This window comes from Thalassophryne amazonica, chromosome 9, assembly GCF_902500255.1.
Source record: "Thalassophryne amazonica chromosome 9, fThaAma1.1, whole genome shotgun sequence".
NCBI classification, from domain to species: domain Eukaryota; kingdom Metazoa; phylum Chordata; class Actinopteri; order Batrachoidiformes; family Batrachoididae; genus Thalassophryne; species Thalassophryne amazonica.
In genome coordinates this window covers 66,073,138-66,094,432 of record NC_047111.1, presented here as the reverse complement: position 1 = coordinate 66,094,432, position 21,295 = coordinate 66,073,138, and the positions used below count along the sequence as shown (strand labels likewise).

Here is a 21,295-nt window from a genome sequence, read left to right as displayed (position 1 = left end):
CAATTTCTATGCCATATGTCAGAACAAGATCTAAAGTGTGGCTAAGGTGGTGGGTGGACTCATTTACATTTTGAGGGAAACCAAATGAGTCTAATAATAGATTAAATGCAGTGTTGAGGATGTCATTCTCAGCATCTATGTGGATGTTAAAATCACCTAATATAATTATCTTATCTGAGCTAAGCACTAAGTCAGACAAAAGGTCTGAAAATTCACAGAGAAACTCACAGTAACGACCAGGTCGACGATAGATAATAACAAATAAAACTGGTTTTTGAGACTTCCAATTTGGATGGACAAGACTAAGAGTCAAGCTTTCAAATGAATTAAAGCTCTGTCTGGGTCTTTGATTAATTAATAAGCTGGAGTGGAAGATTTCTGCTACTCCTCCTCCTCGACCCGTGCTCCGAGCATTTTGACAGTTAGTGTGACTCGGGGGTGTTGACTCATTTAAACTAACATATTCATCCTGCTGTAACCAGGTTTCTGTAAGGCAGAATAAATCAATATGCTGATCAATTATAAACTTGATCCAGAATCTGGATCCAGATCACCTCCAAAATTTAATGGGTTCTTCCATGGCCTAATATGTATCTGTGTTGAAAATTTTGTCAAATTCCGTGCAGTAGTTTTGATGTAATCTTGCTAACAGACAAAAAAAAAAGCTGATGATTTTGCAAAATCAAACAAAAAATGTATTGTACTATACCAGCTTTTGACAAATCAGGAGATACAAAAACATTTCCAGCATTCCCATTTCAAACATCCCTTACAACAGAAACACTTTTTTATAGGCACAGACATAACATTATTTGGGCATGCTTGGTATTAAATGTAACTATATTTAACTGAGAATGGTAAGTAAGAGGAGTTTTTCCACAAAACAATCACTTTAAATCAAATTATTTAAAAAAATGAAAGCATATGACACAGTATGGAAAACCTACTTTGAGCAGACTGACCTCGAAAACCAAATGACTGTGCATGGAAATGAGTGAGGGAAGCCACCAAGAAACCCTTGGTAAATCATGGTACAGAGATTTGTTTCTTATTTTCATACTAAAAGGGTTTTTTTTTAACTTATATAAACAGGTTTCTTTCTACTTTTTGATTTGATATCATAAAACAATAAAAACACATAAATATGCTGTGATTTGACTGTAATCATTACAGCATCCCTAGAAACATGACTGCCTTTTACACAAATCTAAAACATGAGCTTTGAAACAGTGTTTCACTGCTTTAAGGTTGGCGACCTGCTTCCCTTCACATCTTTTCTCTCTGAGTGTGCTCCTCCTCCTTCTCCTTTCACGCTCATTCTTCCGTCTTCTCCTCCCTCTCCTGCTTTCTTAGTAACAGTCTCTGTCCTCTGGCTGGTCTGCTTCCCTCTGCAGTCATCCAGAATCACAAGGAGGAGACACGAGACTGAAGTGAGAATCATCAAATACAAGGTGGGTGAGTGGGTGAGAGCATGAGTAGTGCAGCAGATAAGTGAATATTTACTGAGGGATCCTTCAAATGGTGATGCAAGCACCAAATTTGGCACACATACTCCTTAGACATTACTCTTTTAAAAATGCCGGGTACCCACGTGAACTTTCAATAGGCGGCCAAGAAGGGGTCAATTGAAGTATTACACAGGGGTCAAAATTTAAAAATGCTCCAATCATATTGAAAGGTATTCCATATTATTTGTCTGATCATAAGGATTCCAAAAAGGTATAGTTTGGACTATCTGTGAATGAACGTTAGACCCCTGTACAAACTGAAATTGACCTTTCTCAGTGTTCTTGCTGTTTTTACCCCATAACTCCAGACCATTCATTCACAGATAGTCCAAACTATACCTTTTTGGCATCTTTATGATAAGACAAATAATATGGAATACCTTTCAATATGATTGGAGCATTTTTAAATTTTGACCCCGTGTAATACTTCAACTGACCCCTTCTTGGCCGCCTATTTAAAGTTCATGTGGGTACCAGGCATTTTTAAAAGAGTAATGTCTAAGGAGTATGTGTGCCAAATTTGGTGCTTGCATCACCATTTGAAGCATTTTTTTCAGTTATCCGCTGCACCCCATAAACATGTCTGCCACCTGCACGTCGGCTAACAAGGTGAGCTAGCAACCGTGACGAGAAACACAATGGGCAGTCAGTGGCTACGCATGGTATGAAATATACAACAGAACTGGAATTAAAGAAAGGACAGAAGACTTGACTGGTGATAATAGCAAAACTTTTCAGAGGTACTACAACTTAGTGATGCAATGTCAAAGCACTGGTGCGTAATGTTTCAAGACCTTTGTAATGCCCATGTTTTGGTACAGCCATGTGACAGACTGGCACCCTGTCCAGGATGTACCCTGCCTCACGCCCTATGACTGCTGGGATAGGCAATGACCCTTAGTAAGCAGGTATAGAAAATGGATGGTTGGATGTATGTTTTGGTACATTGTGCCAGTCTTTATCAAAAGGAAGACATCCTGAACACTGACACCTGGTGGACACTTCAGGAATGTGCACCCATATCTGAAGGCTACAGTCAGTGTAGGTTCTGTTCAAGAGCAGATACATTGCTTGTTCATTAATACTCACAAAATGTAAGTAGTGTAGTAGACACAAAAAGGATTCTGGACATAATGTATGTTCCTAAAATGCTTGTAATTTAAACAATTACAGCAATTATACTTTGACAGAAATATATTTTGATTTACTCAACTTTAAATTTAGCATCATTTTGCCATGTTTGTCTGTTGTTTACAAACCAAGAACTGTACATGATATTGGTATTCATGTACAGTGGATATTCTGCAGTTTATCTTTTGTGCAGTCAGATTTTTGTTTTAAAGCCTCAAAAAATGGAAATCCCTACAATGGAACATAGTGAGTTGTAGTTCTCTCTGTAGTTTTCAAGTCAAAAACATTTCATTAAAAGGGGATATATTGGAAACCTTTTCCACACCGTACTATAAGGTTTGTAGCTGTCTCCAACAAAGAAAGTTTGTAGTCAATGACATGTTTCTGTGGCCGTCACTTTAAATGGAAAGGAGCTGTGAGATGTAGTTTTGTTCAGTCTAAAACAATTCTACAGTCATTTTTTGCTTGTATTTTGTTGTGATTGACTGACATTGTGCAATTGTGTACGTTTCCTTTGCATATGCCAGTGCTGTTTGTGCTTCACTTACTTCCTGTGTTTGCTCACTGGCTCCTCCTGTAGAAGTGTGGTGTATTGCCTCCTGGTTACTTCAAGGGTGGAGGACAGCTGAAGAAAAAGGACAGTTCATGAGAAACTACAACAGCACTCATGAAACTCCATTCTACCAACAAGGTCCCAAACACCCAACATAAAAAGCCCATTTTAAAATGTTCATAGTTCAAAATGTTCATTTTTAATATCCTTCCCAAATTCAACATGTTTGTAATTCCAACAATTTCTCCATATACCCCGAAGATCACTTGTAGGAACATATCCTATCTAATTATTGTTAAACTCCTCACTTCACACAAAATTTATAACTACAGGTCAGATTAGGTCCAGGAACAAATGGTGGTGCTATGTGTTATTGCATCTATACCACAATATGGAAGATCCCAACTGGGAATCACTGGGTCTGCCTGAGTGGGTCCCAGTTGGTTCAGTTCACTACTGTTGAGCAACTGTAGTGGTCCATCACTACTTCCTAAAAGTCTGCCGTAGATAGATTTTACAGAGGCATATCCTTGGCCTGCTCCAGATGCTGGGGTCTGTATCACATCTGTTGTAAAGCAAACCCAATATTGTCCCCCAAGTTCCATAAGCACTGGATCAACAAAGTTGGAAAAAAAAAGATGAAGAAAAAAATTTTGAACTCTGTGGCCCTTTTTCTGAGCCACACTAAAATTATGACATTGTTTCAAGAGATAAATACAACACAACAACTTGAAATCAGATGATCATTTTGTAATGCTTAACAGCTATTGTGCATTATGTGTGTATAAAGGGGGATTTTGACTTCAGTAACTGTAGTGGATGAAATAGAATCCTTACCTTAGCAATTTCTGATAGATATGCTCGCCTCTCATCATTGGTTTTGAGAAATGCCTGATGTTTGGATGAAAAACAGGTTGATTATGTCACATTTCCATTCTTGTTTGTCAGTAACAAGGTAAACTTTTATAATAGTAGCAATCAATGTTACTGTTACTCAACTAATACCTCACTGCCTCACAAAACAATTAACAACACACCAAACTGTGAAAGTAAATACTTAATAGTCCCACTACAGCAGTACATGATGATGAGAAGGGTTCTGTTTGTGCCTTAAAAGAGCCTAATTTTTTAAAAAGCATGTCTTTATTTATTTTGGCCTATAAGCATCACCAAAATGAATGTTTATATTGTAGACTTTCAGCTTTAATTCAAGGGGTTTAACAAAAATATTACATTAACCATTTAGGAATTATGGCCATTTATATACCCAGGCAAGCTAATTTCAGAGGCTGTAAGTAACTGGATATAATAATAATAATAATAATAATAGGAAATTAAATATAGCGATTATTGTTAATACAAATTAACATTATTACAGCCAAATTTCATTCGACCAGTCAGAGGATGGATACATGAAGATTTCCAAGTCACTGAATATGTGTAACTTCATTTAGAAATACAAATAGTATGGAATTCTTTGGTAAATCTGTCTGGAGTATGTAGTTCTAAGACAGAGTCACCCTACAAGAAAAAAGACTAGTGAGGGAAGCCACCAAGCCCTCCATGACCATTCTAAATGAGTTACAGGCTTCAGTAGCTGTGAATGGAAAAACTGCAACTTTGTCTGTTGCATCACCACTGTAACAGAGAATAATTTTCTTTAAGATAAGATGTGAAATTTTAGCTGCAGTTTGCCAGAAGGCACATGGGAGACTCAAGATCTGATCCAATTTTCTCTGTGAAACTCCCTGGAGCTAATCATTTCTAAAACAAATGTACTTTTGCTCTGAAAAGATATATTTAAAAATACAGCAAGCTGAAAATATTTCTTTAGAACTTTTATACCACTAACATGTTTACAATTAAAAAAAAGGTTCTTACTGTTATTTTGTTCCTATTTTGGTGAGACGGTGGCTTTTTAACTCAATTGTCCTGCTAACTCAGATAGATTTACTTCTGAAGTTAAATATTAAAAAAAGAAAAGATTTCATGCAAACAAAGCAATCATCAAAGTATCAAAGATGAGTAAATCACTCAAATGCTTGATTGCTAATAATGTTAGAGTATGACTTGATTTTAAAAGACAGTGAACTGATCCCAAATGGGTTCTCACTTGCTGAATGCCCCAGTCCTTCATCAAGTGCAATCAATATCAGATCATTTGTTTTTGCATAATCTTACAAACCAAGCAAACACATGGATCATCACATAACCTCTGAGGCAAAGGTAATTAGCAATTTAAAGCCGACAAATACTTAAATAAATAAATCCTGAAGTTGTCATTTTGACGAACAACAGAGTAACTGTGTTCCGAGAGCAGAGATCCACACCTTTCCTTCTTGTTGTATTCTGTGGTGGTAATCCATCAGCTGACTCTGAAGGTCCAATTTTTCATCAGTTAGGAGCTTCAGTCGCTGCTTCAGTATATCCTGCAAAGAATTTTTGGATTAATTAACCATTTTCATAGCAACAAAAGGCAGAAGGAGTTTACTTCACATACTGTAAATAAGATGCTCCTATTTTTTAATTCCAATCATATATATATATATATATGCATATATATTTATATATATGTATATATATTTTATTTCTACTTAATTTTCTTATTTTATTGTATTGTTACAAGTATTATTATTATTGCTTTATCTTTGCACACGCTGTTTGATGCACATTTATTCTACTCACATTCATCTTGTGTTTTTATTAAGAGCTGATGTAACGTGAATTTCTCCACTGTGAGATCAATAAAGTCTTATCTTATCTTATAATTGGTTTATTGCCTATGTTTATTTACAAATTAACTACATTTCGCAGCACTGACTACCAGGATCAAACAACTACTGAATTAAATGAAAAAACGAATTACACACATGTATTATTCAGTTATGAAATAAACAGTCAGTGGAGCCGAAGCAATAAAAAAATAGGCTTATGATGACAAGTCATAATAGTCGACTAAGGCTAGCAAGTATCTGACTAGAAGCTTCATTTTGCTTCTCAAATAGCAGTGTGTTCGTCTGCTATATGATATATTTAACTGAAATTTCTGATCGAGACAACCAATAATTTATAAAGGAAAATCATGAAAATTATCAGGGGTGCCCAAACTTTTGCATACAACTGTAACTGTTTAAGTCATGTATTTTCATTCATTTAATGTTCAACAGTCTTTTCCTGCACAGGTAATCAAAAACAGAGATCGTTCTACCATTAGCTGTCCCAATGAGACAACTAGTGATTTTCTGTAATTGTCCCTACTCTTAAAAAAAGAGCACATATTCCATCTATGAGGCATGGTCCAGATTCAAGTCCAGATCCACATTTGGAGTTGTTGTCACATTTGCCTCTGCTCAAACTGTCATGAAAACTTCATTCTGGCTGGTTAATGTTCAGTTGATCCAGATCCCACAATACTGTAAAGAACCCTTTACAATATCAGGCATGACAATTGACAACCTTTTGCTTTCTATGTATCTCTTGAACTGACAGCATTAGACTAAATGACTAACAATGTCATTTAAACAAGACATTACCTCACAACATTTAGCAGTCTGCATGGAATTAACCACATAAAATGATGGATGGAATATACTGTGTGTCTCCATAGCTCTGAATTAGGAACAATCTCTCTCCTGCAGTGAATAAACAGTCATAGCCAGTCTGCTGGGAGCTTGTTTAAAATTGTGGCATAAGAGATGCAATATCTTGTTTTTGTTGTTGTTGTGGTTATTGTTTTAAACTTTTTAGAATCACTCCAAAATCCTAATGGACTAGTTATTAGTGGCAATGTCAACAGAATGGCAAAACACATACCAGCGTGCATTTGAATTTATGCAAATATGAGTATACATACTGGCTTATTAACATACTGTGCCTTTTTTTTTTATCAATTTCTGTTAAGGTAATATTTGTATGGTACTTATTTTATGAGGGATTATGCAAGCCATTACTCATTGTCCCACTCTCACAAACATATTCTGTAATAGTAGAATATACAGTGAGGAAAATAAGTATTTGAACACCCTGCGATTTTGCAAGTTCTCCCACTTAGAAATCATGGAGGGGTCTGAAATTTTCATCTTAGGTGCATGTTCACTGTGAGAGACATAATCTAAAAAAAATCTGGAAATCACAATGAATGATTTTTTTTATAATTTATTTGTTGTGTGGGCCGCCAGAAGAGGAGGTACTGCTGGCCCACCACCAGAGGGTGCCCTGCCTGAAGTGCGGGCTTCAGGCACGAGAGGGCGCTGCCACCACGGACACAGCCGGGGGTAACAGTTGTCACTCATTATCTCTTGACAGCTGTCACCCATATACACTTCATCATCCCACTCCATAAAGACCGGACGTCATCGCCACCTCGTTGCCGAGATATCGTCTACCTTAGGAGGTAACCTTCTCAGCCTGCATATCCAGATAAGTGATTACTCAGACACTGCACGAGTGTGTGTTAGAGGTGGAGGTGGAATTCCCACCGTTGTTGTTACTGGGTGTTCACACACCCACATCTGATTGTCTCTGCTCCTCGCCAGCAGTACCAGATCCGACATGCGGAGACAGTGGCCACCTGGGGTGTTCGGGATTTGGCGGCTCCAGTATTCTCCAGGTTCGGTGGCGGAGGAAATCGTGTGGTTCCGGTTCTTCTCAGGACAGACGTCCTCTATCCTCGAGCCTGCCCACACGTCACCTTTGCTAATTGACTACTGTACATATTCTGTAATCTGCTGTGTTTGGTTGTGCTTTTCACAACAGTAAAGTGTTCGTATTTGACTCTTTCATTGTCCGTTCATTTACGCCCCCTGTTGTGGGTCCGTGTCACTACACTTTCACAACAGGATATCTCGGCCAGCGTCATGGACTCCGAGGGGCGTCACCCAGCCACTGAACGGCCAATGGGAGAGCAGGGTGCACAGGCGTCTGCAGGAGGCGTGATTGGTGAGTTGCAGCACATCCTCACCGCCTTTACGGCTCGGTTGGATCAGATGACCGAGCAAAACATCCTCCTGAACCGCAGGGTGGAGGCTCTCTCCGCACAGGTGGCAGCGAGTGCTCAGGGCGCTTCTGCAGCTCCTCCTCCTGCCGACCCTGTGCATGATATAAACGTTCCACTGGTCATTCAACAACCCCTCCCACCATCCCCTGAAGCATACATAAGCCCCCCAGAGCCGTACGGAGGTTGTGTGGAGACGTGCGCGGACTTTCTCATGCAGTGTTCGCTCGTCTTTGCACAACGTCCCGTCATGTACGCGTCTGATGCTAGTAAAGTAGCTTATGTAATTAATCTGCTTCGAGGAGAGGCATGCGCTTGGGCTACGGCGCTTTGGGAGCAAAATTCACGGCTCCTTCATACGTACACTGGGTTTGTTAGGGAGTTCAAAACTGTGTTTGATCACCCTAACAGGGGAGAGACCGCTTCAACTGTGCTGCTGTCAATGAGACAGGGACGCCGGCGCGCAGCCGCTTATGCAGTCGACTTCCGCATTGCAGCTGCGAGGTCCGGCTGGAATAACGCTGCGCTCCGCGCCGCCATCATAAACGGACTGTCGTCGGTCCTGAAGGAGCACCTGGTGGCCAAGGACGAACCGCGGGATTTGGATGGACTTATTGATCTCGTTATACGGTTAGACAATCGGTTAGAGGAACGCCGTCGGGAGAGAGACGAAGGATGTGGCCGGGCACGCGCCGTCCCTCTCCCTTCCGGGTCTGAAAAGGTTCCGCCCTCCCCACGCTCCACAGCCGCAGCGCTCCGTGGGGCAACAACACCCCCTGCTGGTGTTGCTAGGGAAACGCGCAGGGCAAATATAAGATCAAATGACAGAATGAGGAGGCTGGTCCACGGGGAGTGCTTTTTCTGCAGCTCAAAGGAGCATATACAGAGAAACTGCCCCAAACGGCCAAAACGACAACACTCGCCTTTAGAGACTGGGCTAAAGGGGGGTCATAACATGCACGTGGGACACACAGGTATTGCCACACGACTCCCAGTTACAATCCTGAGTGGGGATTTAACCCTTCAAGCCCCAGCACTGGTGGACACAGGGTCAGAAGGGAATCTGCTGGATAGCAGATGGGCTAGGGAAGCAGGGCTCCCTCTGGTGGCGCTTCCTTCACCATTGCAGGTGCGGGCACTAGATGGCACCCTTCTCCCTTTAATCACGCACAAGACACAACCAGTAACTCTGGTAGTGTCTGGGAATCATCGGAAGGAGATCGAGTTTTTTGTGACTCCTTCTACCTCCCGCGTGATTTTGGGCTTCCCTTGGATGTTGAAACACAATCCCCGGATTGATTGGCCGTCTGGGGTGGTGGTTCAGTGGAGCGAAACCTGCCATCGGGTGTGTTTAGGATCCTCGGTTACTCCCGGTTTACAGGCTAAGGAGGAGGTCAAAGTCCCTCCCAATCTGACAGCGGTGCCGGTTGAGTACCACGATCTTGCTGACGTCTTCAGCAAGGATCTGGCACTCACCCTTCCTCCGCACCGTCCGTACGATTGTGCCATTGATTTGATACCAGGCGTGGAGTTCCCGTCCAGCAGGCTGTACAACCTCTCACGACCCTGAACGCGAATCAATGGAGACCTACATCCGGGACTCATTAGCTGCCGGGTTGATCCGAAATTCCACCTCCCCGATGGGTGCAGGTTTCTTTTTTGTGGGCAAGAAAGATGGCGGACTCCGTCCATGCATCGATTACAGGGGGCTGAATGAGATTACGGTTCGCAATCGATAGCCGTTGCCCTTGTTGGATTCCGTGTTCACCCCCCTGCATGGAGCCAAAATCTTTACAAAATTGGATCTTCGGAATGCGTATCACCTGGTTCGGGTCCAGAAGGGAGACGAATGGAAGACGGCATTTAACACCCCGTTAGGTCACTTTGAGTACCTGGTCATGCCGTTCGGCCTCACTAACGCCCCCGCAACGTTCCAAGCTTTGGTAAACGATGTCTTGCGGGACTTCCTGCACCGATTCGTCTTCGTATATCTGGACGATATTCTCATCTTTTCCCCGGACCCTGAGACTCATGTCCAGCATGTACATCAGGTCCTGCAGCGGTTGTTGGAGAACCGGCTGTTTGTGAAGGGCGAGAAGTGTGAGTTTCACCGCACTTCTTTGTCCTTCCTGGGGTTTATCATCTCCTCTAACTCCGTCGCCCCTGATCCGGCCAAGGTTGCGGCGGTGAGAGATTGGCCCCAACCTACAAGCCGGAGGAAGCTGCAACAGTTCCTCGGCTTTGCAAATTTCTACAGGAGGTTCATAAAGGGCTATAGCCAGGTAGTTAGCCCCCTGACAACCCTGACCTTTCCTAAAGTCCCCTTCACCTGGTCGGATCGGTGCGAAGCCGCATTCAAGGAGTTGAAACGACGGTTCTCGACTGCACCAGTGCTGGTGCAGCCCGACCTTAGCCGCCAGTTTGTGGTCGAAGTGGACGCCTCTGACTCAGGGATAGGAGCTGTGCTATCCCAGAGCGGAGAGACCGATAAGGTCCTTCACCCGTGTGCCTATTTTTCCCGCAGGTTGACCCCAGCTGAACGGAACTATGACGTCGGCAATCGAGAACTCCTTGCGGTGAAAGAGGCTCTTGAGGAGTGGAGACACCTGTTGGAGGGAGCATCTGTGCCATTCACGGTTTTCACTGACCATCGGAACCTGGAGTATATCAGGACCGCCAGGCGGCTGAACCCCAGGCAAGCCCGCTGGTCACTGTTCTTCGGGCGTTTTGACTTCCGGATCACCTACCGCCCCGGGACCAAGAACCAGAGATCGGATCTCTTGTCCCAGGTGCATGAAGATGAAGTCAAGACTGAGCTGTCGGATCCACCGGAGCCCATCATTCCGGAGTCCACTATCGTGGCCACCCTCACCTGGGACGTGGAGAAGACCGTCCGGGAGGCCCTGGCACGGAGCCCGGACCCTGGAACAGGGCCGAACAACAGACTCTACATCCCACCAGAGGCAAGAGCTGCTGTCTTGGATTTCTGTCACGGTTCTAAGCTCTCCTGTCATCCGGGGGTGCGAAGGACCGTGGCAGTGGTCCGGCAGCGCTTCTGGTGGGCATCCCTGGAGGCCGACGTCCGGGAATATATCCAGGCCTGCACCACCTGTGTCAGGGGCAAGGCAGACCACCAGAAGGCACAGGGACTTCTTCAGCCACTTCCTGTGCCTCATCGCCCCTGGTCCCACATCGGTCTGGATTTTGTCACGGGCCTCCCGCCGTCCCAGGGCATGACAACCATCTTCACGATAGTGGACCGGTTCTCCAAGGCGGCCCACTTCGTGGCCCTCCCGAAGCTCCCCACGGCCCAGGAGACTGCAAACCTCCTGGTCCACCACGTCGTCCGTCTGCATGGGATACCTACCGACATCGTCTCTGATCGTGGTCCCCAGTTTTCCTCACACGTCTGGAGGAGCTTCTGCCGGGAACTGGGGGCCACTGTGAGCCTCTCGTCCGGGTATCACCCGCAGACCAATGGACAGGCAGAACGGGCCAATCAGGAATTGGAGCAAGCCCTGCGCTGTGTGATGTCCGCCCACCCGACGGCCTGGAGTGAACATCTGGCCTGGATCGAGTACGCACATAACAGCCAGGTGTCCTCTGCCACCGGCCTCTCCCCATTTGAGGTGTGTTTGGGGCATCAGCCCCCGTTGTTTCCCATGGTGGAGGGAGAGGTCGGTGTGCCCTCGGTCCAGGCCCACCTGCGGAAGTGCCGTCGGGTGTGGCGCTCCGCCCGTTCTGCCTTGTTAAAGGCCCGGACGAGGGCGAAGATCCATGCAGACCGCCAGCGGTCCCCGGCCCCTGCTTACCAGCCCGGGCAGGAGGTGTGGCTATCCACAAAGGACATCCCCCTCCAGGTGGACTCTCCAAAGCTCAAGGACAGGTACATTGGACCGTATGAAATCCTCAAAATCCTCAGTCCTGCCGCAGTGAAGCTCCGACTCCCAGCTTCACTGCGGATCCACCCGTTTTTTCACGTGTCAAGAATCAAACCCCACCACACCTCACCCCTCTGTGCTCCCGGACCGGCGCCGCCTCCTGCCCGGATCATCGACGGGGAGCCGGCTTGGACAGTACGCCGGCTCCTGGACGTCCGTCGGATGGGCCGGGGGTTCCAGTATTTGGTGGACTGGGAGGGATATGGACCCGAAGAACGCTCCTGGGTGAAGAGGAGCTTCATCCTGGACCCGGCCCTCCTGGCTGATTTCTACCGCCGTCACCCGGACAAGCCTGGTCGGGCACCAGGAGGCGCCCGTTGAGGGGGGGGTCCTGTTGTGTGGGCCGCCAGAAGAGGAGGTACTGCTGGCCCACCACCAGAGGGCGCCCTGCCTGAAGTGCGGGCTTCAGGCACGAGAGGGCGCTGCCGCCACGGACACAGCCGGGGGTAACAGCTGTCACTCATTATCTCTTGACAGCTGTCACCCATCTACACTTCATCATCCCACTCCATAAAGACCGGACGTCATCTCCACCTCGTTGCCGAGATATCGTCTACCTTAGGAGGTAACCTTCTCAGCCTGCATATCCAGATAAGTGGTTACTCAGACACTGCACGAGTGTGTGTTAGAGGTGGAGGTGGAATTCCCACCGTTGTTGTTACTGGGTGTTCACACACCCACATCTGATTGTCTCTGCTCCTCGCCAGCAGTACCAGATCCGACACGCGGAGACAGTGGCCACCTGGGGTGTTCGGGATTTGGCGGCTCCAGTATTCTCCAGGTTCGGTGGCGGAGGAAATCGTGTGGTTCCGGTTCTTCTCAGGACAGACGTCCTCTATCCTCGAGCCTGCCCACACGTCACCTTTGCTAATTGACTATTGTACATATTCTGTAATCTGCTGTGTTTGGTTGTGCTTTTCACAACAGTAAAGTGTTCGTATTTGACTCTTTCATTGTCCGTTCATTTACACCCCCTGTTGTGGGTCGTGTCACTACACTTTCACAACATTATTTGTATGTTACTGCTGCAAATAAGTATTTCAACACCTGTGAAAATCAAATCAAATCAAAAAAAATTTATTTATATAGCGCCAAATCACAACAAACAGTTGCCCCAAGGCGCTTTATATTGTAAGGCAAAAGCCATACAATAATTACAGAAAAAACCCAACGGTCAAAACGACCCCCTGTGAGCAAGCACTTGGTGACAGTGGGAAGGAAAAACTCCCTTTTAACAGGAAGAAACCTCCAGCAGAACCAGGCTCAGGGAGGGGCAGTCTTCTGCTGGGACTGGTTGGGGCTGAGGGGAGAGAATCAGGAAAAAGACATGCTGTGGAAGAGAGCAGAGATCAATCACTAATGATTAAATGCAGAGTGGTGCATACAGAGCAAAAAGCGAAAGAAACAGTGCATCATGGGAACCCCCCAGCAGTCAATGTCAATATTTGGTAGAGTACCCTTTGTTTGCAATTACAGAGGTCAAATGTTTCCTGTAGTTTTTCATCAGGTTTGCACACTGCAGCAGGGATTTTGGTCCACTCCTCCATACAGATCTTCTCTAGATCTTTCAGGTTTGGAGTTTCAGCTCCCTCCAAAGATTTTCTATTTAGTTCAGGTCTGGAGACTGGCCAGGCCACTCCAGGACCTTGAAATGCTTCCTCCTTGATAAGCCCCTCATGAGGCCCTCCTTAATTGCCCTGGCTGTGTGTTTGGGGTCATTGTCATGCTGGAAGACCCAGCCATGACCCATATTCAATGCTCTTACTGGAGGAAGGAGGTTGTTTGCCAAAATCTCGCAATACATGACCCCATCCATCCTCCCTTCAATACGGTGCAGTCGTCCTGTCCCCTTTGCAGATGAGCACCCCCAGAATATGATGTTTCCACCCCCATGCTTCATGGTTGGGATGGTTTTCTTGGGGTTGTTCTCATTCTCTAAACATGGTAAGTGGAGTTGATTCCAAAAAGCTCTATTCTGGTCTCATCTGACCACATGACCTTCTCCCATGCCTCCTCTGGATCATCCAGATGGTCACTGGTGAACTTCAAACGGGCCTGGTCATGTGCTGGCTTGAGCAGGGGGATCTTGCTGCCCTGCAGGATTTTAAACCATGACAGCATCATGTGTTACTAATGTAATCTTTATGACTGTGGTCCCAGCTCTCTTCAGGTCATTGACCAGGTCCTCCTGTGTAGTTCTGAGCTTTCTCAGAATCATCCTTACCCCACAAAGTGAGATCTTGCATGGAATCCCAGACCGAGAGACATTGGCAGTCATCTTGTGTTTCTTCCACTTTCTAATAAATAATCATAAGAGTTGTTGTCTTCTACCAAGCTGCTTGCCTGTTGTCCTGTAGTCCATCCCAGCTTTGTGCAGGTCTACAGTTTTGTCCCTGGTGTCCTTAGACAGCTCTTTGTCTTGGCTATGGTGGACAGGTTGGAGTGTGATTGATTGAGTGTGTGAACAGGTGTCTTTTATACAGGTAACAAGTTCAAACAGGTCAATTAATACAGGTAAAGAAATACTTATTTGCAGCAGTAACATATAAATAAATTATTTAAAAAATCATACATTGTGATTTCCAGATTTTTTTTTTTTTTAGATTATGTCTCTCACAGTGGACATGCACCTAAAATGAAAATTTCAGACCCCTCCATGATTTCTAAGTGGGAGAACTTGCAAAATCGCAGGGTGTTCAAATACTTATTTTCCTCACTGTATGTATAAGGAGAGAAAATATATTTGTACATGAGACTAAAATTTCTAATCACTTTTAATATACAGAAGCCTGAATTGTAGAGAAGCTTGAATCTTCAACTGAATTCAGAAGCCTGAATTCTTTCTCTTATTTCAAAATGCTATAAAGAAATTAATATAAACGCAATGCTAAAATACCCTCGGCCATATGAGCATTGTCTTTTTTATAATTTGCAGTTGTTTAATTGGTATCCCAGTAAAAAATATATATATTTCCCTCTTAAAATAGGTCGAGGTTAGCCTTCTTTGAACTTATCCAAGGTCTGTGTCCCAAGAATGTTCCCTGTGAATTTGAAGACCCTGACAGTAATAGGACTGGACTTATGCTGAGCACAGACAGAAGGACAGACAGACGGATGTAAAGCCTTCACACTACCCAATGGCCATATTTTGATGGCTTCGGGTAAAAATGTGTAAAAGCCCCAAGGATGTTTATAATCACTGTACTTGGCCTGTCTTTGTGTTACACTCTTCGATCTCTCGCCGCTATGGGTTTTGCAGATCACAATCCCTCCCATTGTTGGATAAATTAATGAGCATCTGTTAGCCTTGAGTAACTGTCCATATATTGAGAGTCTTGCGTAATCTTTACTTGTGAGTTATGCATTCATGTGTGCGTGTGTGTGTGTGTTGAGTGTTAAAGCATTGCAATTAGGGTGCATACTCTCCCATGGATTGCAATCCGGTGATTATGGGCCACTGATTAAAGTGCAGTTTGTTCTGCCTGCACAAACAGGCATAAAGGAGGATGGAGAGCTGAAGTCGTTATTAGTCATTTGCTGTCAGACTTCTGGCTCCCTCTGCTGGTTAGTGCTGTTTATTAAATATACAGTGCATATCCAACTCAAAAAAAGAAGAAATGGAAGTTTGATTTAAAAAAAAATGTCTCCACTTACTAATGGCATCTCATCATAAGATCGGATGGAGGCCAGTCGATCTGTGGAAGAATAATAACAATAACTAGAAGGTATAGGAGCACTCAGAGACTGCATAGCCTTAAGCATTTGACACTGATTCAAAAATATTATGTTTTTGTGATGCCGCAGTATATGGTTCTACGTGGTTGTGACCAACAATCATTTTCTATACCCTCTTACTCCAGTTAAGGGTCAAGGGGGTGCTGGAGCCTATTCCAGCAGTCATAGGGTGTGAGGCAGGGTACAACCTACATGGAATGCCAGTCTATCAGAGGGCCACATATAGACAAACAAACACAGTTACAGTCAATTTAGAGTCACCAATCTACCTAACCTTTTGGTTGTGTGGGGAAGCCCGAGCACCTGGAGGGAACCACGCAAACATGAGGAGAACATGCAAACTCCACAGAGAAAGGCACAGGTGGGAAGTGATGCCACGACCTTCTTGCTGTGAGGCAACAGTTTTAACTGCTAATCCACCATGCCACCCTGGCTGTGACATATGTTTCAGAGTTAAACAGTTGTGATTTTGAAGTTGCCCTTTCAGGATCAAAGTCAAAGGTCATGTGGCAAATAGAAATGTGATACATAACTTTATATTAGTGTTTAATAGTAACCATTCATAGTAACCACAGGTGTATTTTTGACCAGCAACTACAACTTTTAACCAGTTTTTTTCAGAATCATATTATGTTGTCCCTGGTTGAGACCAGGTTTGATCCAAATTGAATGAAAGGTCTTTGAGTTATTTTGTTCACACAGAAAGACGATCTGTACAGTATTTTATGTTTGGCATTGCAAGATTTTTTATTTTATTTTATTTCTTTTGTAGTTCATCATGTATTCTCAAGCCATGTCAGATTCTGTGGTATTTGTCTGAATTAGGATTGTGACTTCAAATTAAACCTGCAAGTGCAAAAACTGAACTCACCTATGGGGTTTCCTCGTAGGTCCTCCAGTCTCTCATGAATGACTGAGTTCTGCCTTTCCAGCTGTCTGTTTAGTTCTATTTGTGTCTCGTACCGTGTCTTCCACTCATTTCCTGGTAAATCACAAATATACAGTGGATGCAGAAGGGAAAGTTGTAACAACACCTGTTCCACCAATCAGAGATAAAATAAAAGTCCTGTAATGAGAAATGTAAATGCCAAAATTACAACTGATTTTCTTTTTGATCTGTTGCTGGATCACACTAAAAAGTCAGTGTCAATATTACAGACATTTTAAAAGGTCTTCAATGTTAAAGAGAATTTTCTATTGTGGAAAAATATTAAATCTGGAAACAATATCTAAAATGGTTTGTATTGGTATTACAGAAACCACCAAAGGCTAGCTGGTTGGTTGGTTTGTTACAAAATGCATTTAGTTGTTAAAAATTATTTGGGTGGACAATGGCCAAATTTTAGTTAAATGCTGACCATTTAAAAAAATCACACTGAAAAAACATTTACATACAATAAACTAAACTTTTAAAAATATGTAAGACATTTTGTTTTACTGACACATGAAAACATTTATAAAAGCCTTCACATTCTTGTTCAGTCACTCTGTGTGAATGCAAAGTAGAAACAAACAATGTTTTTAAATGCAGTGTAGGTGTTTTTATATATATTGTTCGAGGTGTAATTTATTGAAATTTTCCCTGGTTTCTGCAATCAGTTGGTACAGAGCAACATTTAAGAGCAGGATAAGTGGCTGCTTAACATATACATTTGTAGTCATAAGTGTATACACACTCATGAACGCTATTACTGTCATGACAATACTGAGCTTCCAATGTTTTTTTTATGTACTTTTTTGGGGGCAGAATGTTTGTACAAAATATAGTATGTCTTTAACAGAAACTCGAAGAATTTTGTGAGATTTATTTTTTTTACTGCCATATTTTGGTGCTGGTGCCTCACACAAAGTGAAAGAAATAAGTGAATGAGGACTACCTCTGAATTCTTCAGCAAAGCCTCAAACCATCAGTGAGACAGTTAAAACTTGGATACAACTAAATGTTCCAACAGGAAAATGACATCAAACATATATCAAAGCTGGTTTGGAATAGCTTTTGGAATGGTGTTCCCAAAAGACAGATCTCACCACTATTGAAAATATTTTAATTGTGCTTAATATTTGGGCCCATGTCAGAAAACTAACTAATTTAAGAACTCTATAAATTCTTCCAAAAACAGTGGAGAAATATCCAACCAGAATTCTGCCAGAAGCTGGTTGATGACCGCCACAAGTGGCTGCTCAAGGTGAAAACTGCCATTTAAAAATAAATAAATAAATCGCTAATTTTTTGAAACATATGCACCAAATTCTTTTTTAAATGCATATAAATTATTGTGCTCCATAAAAAGAACAGCTCAACAAATTCAATGAAATAGTGATATCACATTCATGTCCACAGTGACTGTATGTAAATGTCTGACCACTGCTGTAATTAGTGACTATTGTACCTACTGTGAGTCACTGAAGATGCCTTTAAATTGTAAAATGGCCACATAAAATTTTCCTCGCTCACCTTCTACGTCCACACTTTTCAGTCTTTCTTGCAGCTCACACATAGTGCTCTGCAGGTCAGACACAGACTCTTCAAGCGTTTCTCTGCAATCACAATCAGACAGCACCAAATTTTGCAAAGGTTCAAAAAAAAAAAAGAAAAAAAAAAGAAAAAAAAGAAGAAAAAAACAAAAAGAAAACAAACTTTACAGTACCTAAAACATTTGAAAAATAAAGAAAAACTGCTAACCTTGATTTTCACTTTTAAAAAAATCTTCTGCAATTTGTAAGAAAACGATGTTGTATTTAATCAGGTTTTTACAAAGAAAAATGTTTTTAATTTATGCCTTGCACCCTGCAAACTGTCTTTGACGTGTTTTTCCATATGTAGTTTTAAAATAGAAGTTTAAAAAAATAGAATGTTCTAGTGAATTCCATGTGCTTTAATTTGCGCTACTGTTAGGACAAAAAGAGAGAGAGAAAAAATCACAAACTGCACTTTCAAAATTATTTGCACTGCATTATTTTATACATTTTTTACAGCATCAGTCAAAAGTTTGAATAGAACTCAATGGTTTGAACACATTTTCCAGTGTGTGTAAACTTTTGACTGGTACTATTACATGTAGTATTTACGAGAAAACTTACTTCATTTCCTTCTCTTGTTCAAGTTCTGCCTGCAGTCGTGCAAAATCTGTAGTCTTGCAGCCGCCATTCATGTTTCTAGGGAAAAAACACAAAAGCATAAAACAAATAGAAGCGTGTTTCCGTCTGTTTCCATGGAGACGTTTGTTTCCGGTTTGTTCGGTATGTTGTGCACAACGTTTGACTGTAAAAGTGCATAAATTAAGTGAAACCTACGCCACAAATGCGCAGTTATTGAGTGATTTCCTTTCGAATATTTGTATATTAAACATTTTTCATACACAGTATGTAGAGTCGTTCCGCCCCCTTCTGTTTGGAGCCACTTGTAGTTTTCGGTGTGAACGCTAGGGGGCGGATGCAATACAAAAACACTGAATCTGCTGATCTTGAATCAGTTTTGAAAACCGAAGCTAAAGCTATGCATTTAAGGCGAACAGGCTTGAGCTGAATTGCGTTCAGAAGTTATAAATTTCCCACAATCCTCCCAGATTTTGTGTATTTAAAGGGTGTAGAATTACAAATATATTTTAGTATTTTGGTCCTATATTCTTACTGTGCATTTTATACTTTTATAAAGCTGTACTTTAATATTATCTCTCTTTTTGTGCCTTGAAGACAGACACATATAGTGTTATTCTCTAACAATGAATCATTGAGTCTGTAGAATTAAAACAATGCTGTGTATTGCATTGTTTCACATTCTTTACCTCAGCTATGATTCAGATGATTCTGTGCTTCTTAAATAGTCAATTGACATATGTCAAATCTGTCAACACTTATAGTGACATTACCCCAACATTACCCCAAAATGAATCTACCGATCAACCAATATATAAATAAAACTGCACAAAAATCTTCAGTGTGATTAGAAAACAATAAGAAAGGCAAGATACTCCAAAAATAATAACTTTTCTTTATTGCTGCAGAATTTCACTACAAAGTGGCACTCAGCAGAGCACATGCTTCTGTCAATACATGTGTTCTTCAACCCTTAAAAATCCAAACTCTCACTCATTCACTCACTCATCTGCAACCGCTTACTCCAATGAAGGGTCACAGTGGGGCTAAAAATCCAAACTAAATAAATAAAACAAAAACTGCCTCCAACCAGCTGATTATAACTCATTTACATGTGAATTAGTCACATTATCTGTGTGAACTGCACAGTATATGCACATTAAAGTGATAAATTAAAGTGCCGCAAAAATAAAAAACAACTTCTAAATTCCAAATAATTTACAATATCCATCCATCTTCTACCGCTTAGTCCAATTAAGGGTTGCGGGGGGCTGGAGCCTATCCCAGCAGTCATAGAGCGCGAGGCAGGGTACACCCAGGACAGGACGCTAGTCTGTCGCAGGGCCACAAATAGACAAACAAACACAGACACACCCACAGACACACCTACGGACAATTTTAAAGATTCCAATCCACCTAATCCGCATGTCTTTGGATGTGGGAGGAAACCGGAGCACCCGGAGGAAACCCACGCAAACACGGGGAGAACATGCAAACTCCACACAGAAAGGCCACGGGAATTGAACCCACAACCTTCTCGCTGTGAGGCAACAGTGCTAACCACTAAGCCACCGTGCTGCCCTTAATTTACAATAAATAATGTTAAAAATTAACTCAATTAAAATTAAATTCTGAACTAAATAAATATCTCACAGTTGTCTTTGTCATTGCCAATAAGCGCTTCATGCTCAGTTTCAAACAAATACAGCAGACCAAAAAAGCGACTTCTTTATTAAAAACCTTGTGCTTTTTCTCCCACCTTTCTTGCAGAAACAAACAGCATCACTATTCTGCCACCTTCAGTTTGAAGTTATCACTCTGCTCAAATTTTGGACACCATCCACTTCATTCCACTTACTCATCCAACAACCTTTTAGTTTGAGGGACTCTTTCTTGTTCCACACTCCATAAAGCCCTTTCAGTTTCCTGAAAATCATTCCATAAGTTCTTGAATAAATATACCAAGCGCCTATGATTAGTTAGTGACACTGTACTTTTTGCAAAACATCCACATTATTTAGACTAATTGTACTTTTGCAACTCTGCGCATGAACAGATACTTGTCAGTTAATGAAAATGAGTGCCCTTCTATTTGGACTTTGCACCAAACGAAAAAGACGTCATTTCATTGGAAGAGGTTATGGATTCACCCCTGTTGGTTTGTTTGTCTGTCTGTTTCTTCGTGAACAGCCTGGCACCCACAATTTTTCATATATTTAAATTTTTACTGAATACTCATATCCTGATAGGCAAGAACTGATTCAATTTTCAAGGTCAAAGGGCAAAGTCAGGAAAAATACTGGAAAATTTTTAACATTGAATGAACTTTCAAAAATTT

At 42.3% G+C, this 21,295-nt stretch overlaps 1 protein-coding gene across 1 annotated transcript; it reads right to left on the bottom strand.

Annotated features, from left to right (window-relative positions):
- Positions 1-731: 731 nt before the first annotated feature.
- ccdc169 (coiled-coil domain containing 169) lies at positions 732-20,210 on the bottom strand. The gene is made up of 8 exons (XM_034178270.1): positions 18,943-20,210; positions 18,317-18,399; positions 16,733-16,843; positions 15,781-15,821; positions 5,523-5,621; positions 4,030-4,083; positions 3,188-3,264; positions 732-1,388 (listed from the first exon to the last, which is right to left on the bottom strand). Exons 1-8 carry the CDS (start codon positions 19,038-19,040, stop codon positions 1,235-1,237), a joined length of 717 nt encoding a protein of 238 aa, XP_034034161.1. The 5' UTR covers positions 19,041-20,210; the 3' UTR covers positions 732-1,234.
- Positions 20,211-21,295: the final 1,085 nt, after the last annotated feature.

Excerpts from the sequence above, each read along its gene's own strand:
- ccdc169 (XM_034178270.1), bottom strand. The coding sequence starts at position 19,040 with ATGCTTTTGTGTTTTTTCCCTAGAAACATGAATGGCGGCTGCAAGACT. Across the intron at positions 18,400-18,942 it reads GAACAAGAGAAGGAAATGAA|AGAAACGCTTGAAGAGTCTG; the intron begins GTAAGTTTTCTC and ends TTGTGATTGCAG. Across the intron at positions 5,622-15,780 it reads CTTATGATGAGATGCCATTA|GATATACTGAAGCAGCGACT; the intron begins GTAAGTGGAGAC and ends AATTCTTTGCAG.